Source organism: Raphanus sativus, chromosome 5 (assembly GCF_000801105.2).
Source record: "Raphanus sativus cultivar WK10039 chromosome 5, ASM80110v3, whole genome shotgun sequence".
NCBI lineage: Eukaryota > Viridiplantae > Streptophyta > Magnoliopsida > Brassicales > Brassicaceae > Raphanus > Raphanus sativus.
The window spans coordinates 29,288,270-29,302,021 of NC_079515.1; the positions used below are offsets into that span (position 1 = coordinate 29,288,270).

The following is a 13,752-nucleotide window of genomic DNA, read 5'->3' on the forward strand; positions in this document are numbered from 1 at the left end:
ATGATGTTAGGTTTTTATGAAGTTCGCTATATATTCAATCTTCCTGGTTTTCTTATGCTGTCAATTTCATATATTCTCCGAAACATGTTTGGTTTCATGAGTTGCGGTTGCGGACATAGTGCAGTGACGTATGCCTGTTTGCCACGAGAACGATGATATGAATCATCACGCCTCTGAGAGCCAAACATATATCTATTTGTTGCACCCGAAAGCAAAACTACAAGATTTGTCTTCGCTTGATGTCTCCAAACCTCAGAATGCCAGGATGCTGACACCTCGTGTGCATGGCATTGATACATTTGTCAGCAGTGCCTGATCTGAGATTTCATGGACTCTAAACATTTCTTTAAGAATTTTTATAATTTTTTTTTTTTTTTTTGTAATTTGGAAGCCTATTCCTATGTAAGAAACTTCAAAAAAAAATTAGAAGCTAAAACCAATGTTACATCAATCATTGGATATGAGATAATATGTAAATACAACTCTTCTCTTTTCGTATTATTATAATATACATCAAACATTTTCTGGAGAGTGCCATTTGTCCTCATTGTTATCCAAACATACACCAAATTAGTTTTTGATATACACTAACAGCAGAATCATATGCTGAGAGAAATCAAATTTAATTTTCGCAACAGTTTTGAGATCTGAAATCATGACTGAAGAACTTGCACCCACCGGTTTTGGTATAATCTGTCTCGAACCAAAATGAACCAAAGAACTGCTGAATACTCAAAGAGGTAGCACTATATGCAGAGGCAGTTAAAAAGCATTTGCCAAAATAGGAAAAATAAACAAGACAGCCACAAGGACAAAACAACTAAAGATTGTGTCCCTATTTATAACAAAAGAAAGGGACCCTGCTCATAAACAAAAGAGAATACACAGGTGATTTTGTATCATTCACCTTCTTTCACTTCCTGCATCTCCAAGCTGATACTGAGTAAAGAGGTCGGTCTTGCCAGCAAATCACTGCACACCCGCTCTCTTCTTTGATCCTATACCCATCAAAACCATAGCCTTGAAGCAACCTCCTAGCCTGCAACATCGCAAAATAGCTAAGAGGAACATTCCCAAAACCATCAAAATCAAACCTCTGGCTCCATTTCTCAAGCTTCTCATGTCTCTCTCTTCTCTCAGACCCCTCACAAGCTATGATGTCCTTGATCTCCTCTCCAAAAACCATCTTCTCCACTTTGATCCTATCTTGAGACGTTCTTGGAACTTTTGTTTCCAAGCAGTCGAACAATGCTGCGTAGGTGTAGAGTGATTCCAACAGTCTCTCCATCAGTGTGGAGCCGTTGTGGTCTGAGTCTTGCTCGGTGACCACCATGACCTTTGGAGACAAACCCCAAATAGCATTCAGGAAACTATCGATCTTTCCTGAATTAAAAAGAGGCAGAGATGAGGCCGAGTCACCACTCAGGCTGTGTCCATTGTTGTTGTTGTTCACATCAGAGGCCAAGAAGTTATGCAGCTGAAGAACAGAACTGACGGCTAAGGCCTCCCCTGTCTTGACAGGTAGCTGCTCTACGTCTAAACAGTCCAAGCTACTCACAACGGGATTAAACTGAAACGGGATATCGAGTTTCTCTGCTTCCTCGATGAGCCTATGAGCCATCTGATCAAGCACTTCCTTGTGGCGATGAACACCAGTGATTCTCAGATGAGGTGGACCTTCAGGCCTAGAGTTAAAGGCTTGAATCAAAGCAAGCCACTGAGCAGGCTCGGAAGCGTGGAGATCAATCACATGAACCATCTTCTCTCCTTCCATTGCCTCGAGTATAGCTCGGTTAGTGAGCAAGTAAGACACTTTGAGTATAGGGAACATATCAAAGAACAGTCTCCTGACATGAACCTCCTCGGAGACATTGTTAGTCCTCGTCTGAGTTGCGTTAAGGGCCTTGTAGAGACCAGGCCAAGACTTGAGGATTCTGTTAGCGAGCGCTTCGGTGAAGTAAGCTGCTACTCGCTGCATGGTGTCGCCGCCAGGGGAAACGAGGTGAGAGAGCTGGTCGAGAGCCGCGTTTGCGTTTTGAAGACTGCCTGAGGCCACGTGGTTGGCGCAGGTTAGCAAGAGGTGGATCAAGAAGAGACCACGCTCCTCTGGTTTGAGGTCTTGGAAGGGTGAAGAGGGAGAAGAGAGGAGGAGAGTTGGTGGTCTTGTGAGAGACATGGTTGAGAAGACTTGAAGTGGTGATGAAGCTACGGAGGATGTTACTTTATCTTCTTGAAACGTAGCCACCATTTGATGGCTATAAGCAAGAATCTTGAATTAGAAGCTCAATCCTTTTAATGGAAAGATTTGAACTTTATAAACAAACAGTAAAGTAACAAAGATTAGCAATGATCAAAGATTCAATAACCAGAAAAAAACTAACCAAAAAAGGAAAAAAAAACTTACTTGAATTTGCATCAATGGAAAGAGAGATTTTTTTTTTTGTTCTTGGGTTGGGTTTTATCTATCTATCTGCCTATGTGTAAGCACCAGAACAAAGAAGAAGTCTCTGGTGGTTATCTTGTGAGTATAGCGTGTGTATGTGTGGACTGAAACTAGAAAACACTAAAACAGAGGTATTGTTACTTTTGGCTCTACGTACCAGACAATGCGTGAGAGTCGGTTTTGTTTCCTTCTTCGTTGTCTTTTCTAATCTTTTATGTTCTGTCCTTTCCTTCGTTTTAAGGAATTTATTTAAAGTGGTCGAAATTTCAAACCCATCTTTAAACAATACTGCCTCCGTGTTTCACATAGTACTGTTAAATTATAGTACTACATGAATAGACTAGAATCAACAAAAGAAGCCTTGCCTGTAGTTTTCTTTAAACTTTTTTTTTCCTTGAAATTTTAGCAAGTTTATTTCCCTCTTTGTGTTAGATTGTGATTCTTAGATTATTTATCTCCTAATTACTGATTCCTGATTTAGAGAAATTACAATAGAAAAACTTGGATGAAAAAAGAAGTTCGAGTAACGCATTTGTCATTACACATTTTGGAACCTCCACTTTTATGAATCTTTGTCTGGACATGAGGTGGATTTGGAATCATGACTATTTTTCAATAACAAAAATGATTAATTACTCGGAAAAAGCTGTTTTGGTAACATATGATTCAGAGAAAAGTGGAAACGGCCAAACATGCCCTTACAAAGACAAAAACATAACACAAAAACCATCTCTTTTGTTTTTGTTGGATTGCTAGAAAACAACTAAAATTTATAAATTTGAGATGAGAGCTTGAGGCTTGGGTGTGGGATTTGTCAGTCTCTTTAAATGTTCATTGTCTTTTTTATAACTTTTCATTTGTCCTTTTCTCTTCTTTTGAATGCCCACATCTGTCTTTTTCTCTCATCTCACTCTATTTGTTTTTACTTTTACGTAATCACATTTTAAACAAAAGACCATTGACCAAAGATTCTTTAGAACAGAATGAAAATGATTTTACTGTTTACACCTTTGATCTGAGGAATAGTTAAAACAGTAAATTGAAACCTAAATTAGTGGAGTCAACTTCTTTTAGGGTTAAATTTGATTTGTGGAGTGAACTTTATCATAGTACAGGATGTGCCTAGGGCTGAACAGTACTATCTGTTATTTGGTTTGTATTGGTTACATGTCTCGTACTTGCCCTGAACAGTAAATAATATACATAATACGTAAATGAACATAAATAAATATTAATATGTTAAATCATTTCTATACATAATCTCATTAACCTAGTAATAATACTAAAACTGATGAACTTTAGTCTTTAGGCTAAATTTAAATGTATAATCTAGAGAAGAAACCCATGGCTAGAAATTCAAGAGTAGCTTACAGATCAGCAAAACAAATATATATTTGGATGATTGTAACGTTTGAATGAACGAACCAAAAGCAGAGAAGACAACTCAGACTATCAATAAATACCAGGAACAATCCTGTATCGCACTTTTTCGCAATACAGCTTCCAATATTTCCCATACCTTTTTACCAAAGAAAAAAATGTAACAAAACGAGAGTAAGAACAAAGAGAACGTGTATATCATAACGAAAAGAATCATTCAGGTTTGTTGGCTTACTTTGATCGGCATCGGTCATCGTCTCTCTTGGCTCGATCAAACAGAAGAATAGTGAGGAATATGACATAGAAGTATGGTAAGAACTGGTTCAAACGAGAACAGAAAAGATTTTATTATGTGTTAAATATGTCTCTTGCAACAAATGCTTATAAAACGAAGCAAAGAGATGGAGAAGGAATTACGTTACTAAATAGAGCTGGTACGGTCCAGAAGAAAGAACTTAAGATCTCAGGAACATAATGGAAATGTCGAGCCAATCCCCACCTGCACGATCCAAAAGCCATTTAATCTGATGTAATAGCATAAAGTAGTATACACTCTACTCACCATCCAGAGGTTAAGAGAAGACTGGTTTTAGTTTCACCAGCCGTTGTCTTATATGTTGCCACAATCTGCAACAAATAGATAGAACCAAAATTGTTATTACACATCGAAATGTCTCGTGAATTTCGAGTCTCTATTATTATGATCACACCTTTGACGGTGCTTTGCCCCAAACCGAGCATTTCCCATTTGTCCTCCTGAACTCTTGCCTTTGTCTATCGCAGTCATAGTTTATGTAAATGCAAAGAATCCCCGCCACCAGAATGTATATTGCCAACTGCAAACCAAGGAAGGAGATTATGAAGTTTAAGAGATAAGAATAGGCATAAATGTCAACAATTGTTAAGCTACTGCATAGACTGATATCTGAAATACATAATCATGAGCCATAGTATACCAAGTATTTCAATTACAAGAATTAAAAGTGCAATTTCCGGGATTGTCACATTTAGCTAACCTGACTGAAAGTGCTATCTTTTAGGTTTTTTTATTTGTAACAGACAAAGGGCATTTCTCACGTATCTTTCCCTTTTCTATATTCAGCTATAAAAGTTCATCTTTTGCACCTGAGTTCCAAGTTCGACCGGATGGTTCACAAGGTACATGCCTGGAGAGGTATAAATAGAAGGCACCCACACTAGACAACCCCAGCAAATATAGAAGCCAGCTGAAAATCACAAATAATAAAGTATGAAAAAAGTTAGCTTCATTTTGAGTCATATGCTGCTACATCAGCCACTTAAAAGGAAAGAAAGAAATTATGGCCAAATAGCAAATCAATTTTTAATATTGTGTGAGAAAGAAGCATACCTCGGTCATGTGCGATATCCATGGAGTTCCAGTAACCAGCTTCCCACCAGAAAAATTTCGTGACATACACCAGCATCAGAATGGTGTTCAAGAGCATTGACTCAGATACTCTCCCATTTATTTCATACTGGTAAAAGAAAAAGTATAGTGACCACATATTAGAAGAGACTAGGCCTTTATATCAAACAAGGACTCAAAGAAACCTCCAGGTTATGTCGTAACAAAGTGGATATGTACCTGCTTAATGCAGTACGTGACGGCAAGAACTGCCCATGACATCATACCAAATCTGCAATTAGTAAAAACCTTGATGTCAAAGTTCTTACTAATTCGAGGGTACAACTCCATGCCCTGCAAACCACAACACAAGGAAGACACTGGGAATAAGATTTGCCACATATTGGATTTTGTTATGATAAGCTGGACGCGAAGAGTGAAATAAGATCTTATCTATGTATTGTTATGACAACTATTGAATATTTTATTATTTTCCCTCACCTTCTGACATTTAAAAACCATAATCATACCACCACTAAAAATTCTAGTGTGTTTGTTTACAGGTCCACTAACTTTGGAACTTTCAGAAAGCGTTACCTCTGAATGTCTAGTATAAAGGCAAGATATTCACGAGATGGCTATCATTGGCAAGGCGTGAGTTCCTTAAAGTAAATACAAACTTTAATTTTTAGAACGAAAATATGATCAGCAGAAATAGCATACCCAATAGAAGTCGATAATCAGGTTACCACATGAACCAGAATCACTTGATGAAGGTGCAACATGACCCTTGTACAAGACAAAAAAAAGACAAGTTTTAAACACACACACAAAAAGAAAAACATAGTCTACATTAGTAGACACTAAGTAGAAACGTACCAACTTACTTTTACGTATAACAGAACACAAAATATGAAGCTTCCGAAAATCAGTGCCGAAAATATTTCACCCAAGTGATCGTAGACAATTGCAGGGTTGAATATCCCGAACCTTAATAGCAAAAGATAATTCAACTCATATACGTAAAGCATAACATAAAGCATTCAAAAACATTGCTTACCACCAAAGACCAAGATAGGTGGCTAGTGTCACAAAATAGGCAGCCAAACCATTGTCCTACAACGAACATAAGTTGTTTATTTGCATCAAAATTCCATCACACACACACACAAGGCTAACTGATACTTAAGTCGAGCCATCCGTCGAACCTTGTAAACAGGTCGGTTTCCCGTTGGAGAAACGGGGCCTTCAACTCTTGGACCAGGAAGAAGAAGCTGAAGAGCAGCCTCAAATGCTCCATAGCAAAAGATTATCTTCCAAGCGATGGCAGTGGGTCTAGGCCATATGTCGATGAGCCCTTGAACTCCATTCTCCCACAAGAAGCCAGAGGTCTGAACAACAGAACCATCCTGATGAACCATTGTGTACCATCTGCATTATTAAAAGAAAAAAATGAAACTAAAATTCAATAAAAATAGGTGTAAATATTACGTCTACTGCAGTCAAACTCAAACTCTCCATATCTGGAAAATAATGAAGTATGAAAGATCTGAATAATAAATTATAATAATAATAATGGCCACAGGTCCCCATAAGTTTATTAGCAAACAAAAGAAAATTGTATAGACCAACAAATCCACTATTGTTGCTTAACTTAGAAACTCACAATCTCAGTCAAAGAACAAGGAAGCTCATACAATGTATCAGTATGTTACACATTCACCAGATTCATTCTCTTATTTAATCTAAGCTATGAACTAAGGGGATGACATACTGTGCGAGCCGATCTGATGAGCAAAGAGCAACGAAAAATGAAAGAGAGCTTACAGGAGGATGACGAAAGGTGGACATAAAGCGAGAAGCGATAGCATCGATGCGTAAGTCACCATCGGAGAATGCACAGTCTCCGCCATACTCTTTCTCTCTCTCTCTTTCTGCCAAAGAAAAACTTGAGTCTGATCTGTATTGACATAACGTAACGACTCTGCGAAGTTAACGATGAACTTCACAGTCACAGGTCCACTCGGTTGTTCTGTGCGGGTGCCTGTAAACCGAACCGAGCGGTTTCCGGTTTCGATTCAGTTTTTTACTTTTAGTTACAAACCGATCGGCGACTAGTAAATTCAATCGGTTCTTGGTTCGGTCCAGACCAATCGATCGGTTTAAACTAATCCACGTATCACGTGCTCTCCACATGTTTTTTTTTAATTCCAGTTTTTGTCTCTCCAGACTGACTTTTTTTGTTTGCAGGTTTGTTTTTTTTTTTGCTAAATAAAAGGGTTAAACCCAGATCTTCTTTTTGTGTTTGGTTGTCGAAAGTTAGATACCCTTCTTCTCATGCGACCGAACTACTTCTTAATTATCCAGTAGACAGTCTTATGCGTTGTATAAATGTTTTTGTTAATTAACACTTTCATTTGTGTGTATCAACATAGGCATTCTCAAGTTTTTTTTTTTTTTTTTTTTTTTTTTTGCATTCTCAAGTTAGTTAAGAAGTTACATGTTTCTCTCAGGAAGTAGATGATCGTACTATAGCTTTTACAGAAAAACATGGAATCTCTGGGCTATTATGAGATTTATATTCAGAGAACCGGACAGAGAAAGCGTGACGGTTTTGCAATCTGAGTTGCAATCTTTTACAAGTCTAGCTGGTATGATTAAAAACATTAGGCGCGTGACCAAAGAATGTTTTAACTTAAATAATGCAGAAACCTTAATCTGATACAAACAACGCTCTTCTTTGGATTTAGTGCAATCGGTAATTAAACCCTCTTTTGTGCTTCCAAATCTACTAAGTTCAGTTTTTTAAAATATTTTTAATAGATAAATATAAATTATATTTAATTTTTATTAATATTATAAATTTTGTTTTTTTCTTATTAATATTTTAATATAAATTTTATTTAACTGAACACTAAAATTAAGATAAAAACAATTTTGTTTATCTTGAATTATATTTAAGAATGTGCATGGATATATTTAAAATTATAATCTTAGGTAGATTTTTCTATCTATTTATTTTAATTAAATATATTAAATAAATATGTAAAATTGCATAACTGTCAAAAATTAAAATTAAACAATATTTATAAAATCTGTAGATATATATAAGAAAATAATGATTTTACGATTTAATTTGATTTTATGATTTAATTGTTATAATTTTCTAAAAAATATGTATATATTTTTAAAATATTTTTAATTTAAATTATATTTCGAAACTTGAAATGCCATAATTGAATATATTTATTTTAATGATGATTTATGAGTTATTACCATATTTTTTAAAAGTCCAAATATATAAATTGATAATAAATGTAATATATGAGTTATTACCATATTTCAAAAAGTTTACCAAAAATATAAATTAACATAAATATAATTTTTCATATCATATTAATCTATAAGACATGTCATCAATTTTAGTAGACATGTCATAATTATTTATCTAGGTGTTTTCCTGCATCATGTGTAGTGATGAATTTTTTAAAAGTTAAATTTTATATTTTAAAATGTAATTTAATATAAATATCATTAATTAGGCATAAAATTAAGAGAAAATATTTTTTTTATTTTAAATTATATTTAAGAATATATATGTATATATATATAAAGTTAAAATCTTAGATAAAAAATTATTTATTTCATTTGGTTAAATATATAAAATCAACTTGTACAAAATTACTAAAATCATATAAAATTGTATAGTTATCAAAAATTAAAACTAAATAACATTTATATAATTTGTAGAGATCTAAAAGAAACTAATGATATTACGATTTTTTTTTAAATTAGAAAATTTAGAAAATTTTAGATAACAAAATTTTTATAATTATAAAAGTAAATTTATATAATATTTCGAAATTCAAAATGTCATATTTGAATATATTTATTTTAGTGATGATTTATGAGTTATTCCATATTTTACCAAGTTTACCAAAAATATAAATCAATATTAAATATAATATATGAGTTATTGTCATATTCTAAAAAGATTTACAAAAATATATATCAGCATTAAATGTAATTGTCCATGTCATATTTAACCATATGACATGTCATCAATTTTAATAGCCATGTCATATTATTTTTATGAAAATGATTGTGGAGATGACATGTGGCAAAATCACTTCTCAAATATAGTCTAGGGGATTATTGTCCATGTTCTAAAATATGGCCATCTAGGCCCTGTTTGGGAGGTTGATCGCAATGAATTTGACAAAAATATTGAAGCTAAGAATTAATCCATATTGATTCGTCTAAGATTGTTTAATTCTTGAGTTGACCGTCTAAAGTATTTTTCGCGTAAAATTAAAATACGATTAATTATTTTTAATTATTATTGACAGTTTTTATGTAATTATTTATTACTAAATAATTATATTTAGCTATTAAACCCAAAATAAACACATACATACTAATACAAATCTAATACTAGATTTTGATCCGCCCTTAAAAGGGCGGGTACTTTTTTTTGTTTTAAATTTAATCTTTGATATTTGTTTTTTCTTTTTGATTATGTTTGTATTTTTTTATAATCATATTTGTGTATAATTTTAATCAAAATATATTTTATTAAATAATAGCAATTTAAAAATTGATCTTGTATACGCACGGTTAAGGCTGGATTGCGGATCGAACTCGCCCATGCTGACCCACTAACCCGTGGGTTTTCAGTTTTGTTTTGTTTAAAAATTATGTCCCACACAATCCGCAAACAAATAATTTTTTATTCGCACCCGCTCCACTTAATTTTGCGGTTATCTGCGGGTTATATATATTTTAAAAATCATTATTTAATTTAATTATTATAAAATATATTTATATTAAAACTTTATACATGATTTATGGAACAAATTTTTATTTTCGTTTTGGGTATTTTAAGTTATTATTTTTAAATTCATGTATTTAAAAAATATTTATTTTTTACTTTTTATTTTTTAAATAGTTTGCGGATCGACGGGTAGCCGCGATCCAAAATTCACCAACCCATACTCACCCCGCATAAAATACTCATAAACCGCACCCGCAAATCGATTTTTCAAATAGTTGGACCAAATTTATGATCCATACTTAAAAGAATAGGTAAATTTTTTGTTTTATATATTTAAGAAATATAATTTTTATAAAATTCAGACGGTAACCAACAACAAACAACAAATAATACTCTTTTCGACCAGTTAGTTGTTGGCGTGTTTTTAAATAAAGTCAAAGGTTAAACAATTATATTTATATGGACATATAAAAGCAGTTACAATAAGGTTAAAAGTTAAGCAATTATATATATAAAAGAAAACAGTTACAATAAAGTTAAAGTTAAAGGTTAAGCAATTATATTTATATGGACAGAACTTTAGGTTGCTAAAGAAAACTAAAGTTGCATATTTTCGAGATGTTTTCCGAATCATAAAATATTTATTGTATTTTTAATTGTTAATATATTATTATATAACAAAATTAATTAATTTAGCAATTTAACAATCGGGTTTCAAAACATTGCTTACACCATAACCATTTTACAATTTAATTTTTGAACTTTATTTCTAAACAGTTATTAATTTTTTTTTCTAAAGTTTTGGTTGCAATATCTGTAGCCCTTAAAAATAGGAGGTAGTGGGTTATTGAACTGCCATGTCGGTGGATTGGTGCCGGTGGAGGTGAAGAGATATGACATCTCTAGATCCGATTCCGCTTGACACATCTCCACGCTTCTCCCAATCTAACTCCAAGTCCAACCGAGTCCCATATAAAGTAACAAACATGGAGATCCAATGCTAAAGGCTAGTCTCTGAAACGACGTGATGTCTCCGGTGGCGCAAGCTTCCTCTCCGGCAGTGGGTGTCTCTCCAAATCAAGACGGTGACCAGAAGTGATGAATGGTTTCTCTAGTGCTTTGGTGGTTACGCTATGTCTCCTCCGGAGTGCACGGCTTATGATGGAGAGGGAGAGAGATGGTGATCTTAGATGGCAAAGGAAGACCACAGCTGAAATAATAATGGAGTTTGATGCGGGCATGAAATCCACAGCTCCTAAAGTAGACAAAACTTTCCATGTTTGGACTCGGATGAACCTAGACACCATCAAGCCTATGGTTCGTTTGATTCAGCTGGCTGTTCCCAAACAAAGGCCACCACTTAAGCCTCCTTATCAGCTAATAAATATGTGGATCAATGGTATTAAAGGTGTGGTCATCATCTTATTAATAAGCAAATCTCAATCCCTTGAGATCAGCCCTTTTGACCAGCATTTTGATTGTCTTTTAATTATGATTTGTCCTAGAAATCCGCCTTTCATTTATGTCTTTGATTCTGTCCAAGAGCTATATATAAAGATCATCTCCTTTCATTGTAAAATCAGACTTGAGTATTGAATAAAAAGTGAGATTTTCTCTTGAGAGCTTTTATGCTTGTTCTTGTTATTTCTAAGTTATGTGAGAAGCTTTCTTAGGATACAAGTGTGGAACCTTTATCTTTGTGTGAGATTCACTTAGGTGCTGGTTCTTGATCTTATCTCAAAGCCTTTCACATCTTTGAGTGGCGATCTTCATTTCATTTAAGCCGTAGGTTTTGATTTCTTGTGAGAAAAGCTAGAGTGAGATTCTCAGCCTGTATCATTTGGTATCAGAGCTCAAGCTCCTGACTAAGGTGATATCTATCCTTGCATTTCATATTTGCTTGCATTTGCTTTGCATTTATAAATCAAAAAGCCATAAAAACAGTTTCTGCATTTTTTTGTGTTTTTGTTGCATTCCAAAAAAAAAAAATTATAAAAAGAGGAAGACAAGTTTCTTTTCGTGTAGATTATCTAGGATTCATATTTTTTTTCATTAGCTTGTTTGCATTCATTGCCCAGCTCCCCTTGCCATTTCTAGATTTTGTGCATTCATTTCAAAAAAAAAAAAAATCTGCATTTTGCATTATTTTGATTCTTGCATTGCAAAGTTAAAAAAAGGCATATCATTTTAATTTCGTGCATATCATATTTGTTTCATCATTTTGGTATTTGCATATAAAAAAGGTGTTTGCATTTATTTGTTTCCATTTGAAAAAGTTCAAAAAAAAAAAAATTCTGCATTTTAAGTTGTTTCCATATCAAATCTGAAAATTCAAAAAAAAAAAATCAGCATTAGTTTTCTTTCCATATTTTCTTTTCATTTGTGTTAATTGTCATTCATTTTTGTTTCATTTCGAGTTTGCATCCAGAAAACCAAAAGAAAAATCATTTTTGCATATTTTATTTCATTTCGGTTCAAATTAGCATATTTTCTCGGTTTAGTTTTAATTAGCTTGCATTTGGTTTATTTTGGTTCAACCAGAACTTCCCTATTCTTCACTTGATCTTTGAGAGTGTTTCAGGAAGCCATGGTAGGAGAAACACACAGCCAAAGTCAGATGGCAAAGAAGAACCAACATTTGACAGCTTTGCAAGAGGTTGACCAGATTGCTCAGTTGAGGAAAAGAAGAAAGGCACAAGGCCAACGTCCACAGCCAGGGGAAAGAAGATTTGGAGATGCACCAGAGGCTGTCTATGTCGAGCCCAAGCCACCAGATCCTTCAAGGATCAATCAAACTCTAACTTCTAAAACCCATAACCATCATGTTGTTAATTCTCGGTTTGAATATAACTCTTTTGCTGATAAAATTGAAATCTTTAAATTTTCAGGAAAAAGAGGTTATCTTAGATGGGAGAGGAACCTTGATGAATGGTTTCACTACAACAACATCCTGAAGGAAGAAAGGCTAGCTTATGCTATTGATCATCTAAAAGGAGATGCCTTTAAATGGTGGGTTCAAGAAGTAGATGATAGATGGTTTTACAAGGAGCCAACTATCAAAACGTGGGGAGCACTTAAGAAAGCCATGAGGTATGAGTTTGCACCAGATTTTACAACATCTCAAATCAAGGAGAAGTACCCAAGGAGGTATCCAACTCATGGTTCCCAAGAAGCAAGAGAAGATGTGCCCAAAGGAGGTCATAGAAGCTTGATCCATCAAGACCAGATTCGGCCAAGCAGGAGACCCACGGTTTTCTATGATAAATACCAACTTAATGAGGTCCCAAAGACCATGGAGAAGAAGGGGTTTGTCAGCCAAGACACATTGGCCAGACTCAAAGAAAAATCAGACAAACCAATTTTTCAAGAAAAGGCCAAGGTAAGTCCTATACTTGATAAATTTGTTTATGAATCATCTCCCACTGGTATAAGTCACTTGTCTTTGTCAAAGGATGTTAAGGCAGGTACTGAGGTCCAGAGAAACACAATCTCCACATCCTTGTTGGACTCAAAAAATTTCCAAGATTTATGTCCAAGGAGTAAAGAGATTTCAAATCCAAAGAAAGAAGAGGCACCAAGCCAAGATAAGTCTTCTAACTCTAAGGATTTAAGAGAACAGATATGTTATAAATGTCATAAAAGAGGACACTTTGCTGTGACTTGCCCCACTAAGCAAGCATTGATACAAACATCACTAGAAAAGAAAACAGATTTATCTATAAAAAGTGATAGTTTTATTCAATCTGATTTATTGGTTCAAAATTCTGGTATAATGCACTTGTTTTTGCC

The 13,752-nt window shown here is 34.1% G+C and overlaps 2 protein-coding genes across 3 annotated transcripts; both read right to left on the reverse strand.

Moving 5' to 3' along the window:
• Positions 1-751: 751 nt before the first annotated feature.
• Positions 752-2,583, reverse strand: LOC108857192 (scarecrow-like protein 3). Of its 2 annotated transcripts, none has more exons than XM_018631143.2 (2): positions 2,405-2,583; positions 752-2,255 (listed from the first exon to the last, which is right to left on the reverse strand). In XM_018631143.2, the coding sequence occupies exon 2, from the start codon at positions 2,246-2,248 to the stop codon at positions 914-916; it is 1,335 nt and encodes a 444-aa protein (XP_018486645.1). In that variant the 5' UTR covers positions 2,249-2,255; positions 2,405-2,583; the 3' UTR covers positions 752-913. The 2 variants fall into 2 exon arrangements, with proteins under 2 accessions (XP_018486645.1, XP_018486644.1); XM_018631142.2 differs by having other exon boundaries at positions 752-2,310; positions 2,405-2,581.
• Positions 2,584-3,654: 1,071 nt separating this feature from the next.
• On the reverse strand, positions 3,655-7,178 carry LOC108859250 (7-dehydrocholesterol reductase). The gene is made up of 13 exons (XM_018633137.2): positions 7,017-7,178; positions 6,398-6,620; positions 6,250-6,305; positions 6,077-6,179; positions 5,913-5,978; positions 5,430-5,543; positions 5,193-5,319; positions 4,949-5,049; positions 4,534-4,659; positions 4,386-4,450; positions 4,241-4,322; positions 4,059-4,141; positions 3,655-3,962 (listed from the first exon to the last, which is right to left on the reverse strand). The coding sequence occupies exons 1-13, from the start codon at positions 7,100-7,102 to the stop codon at positions 3,896-3,898; spliced, it is 1,299 nt and encodes a 432-aa protein (XP_018488639.1). The 5' UTR covers positions 7,103-7,178; the 3' UTR covers positions 3,655-3,895.
• Between the last annotated feature and the right edge of the window lie 6,574 nt (positions 7,179-13,752).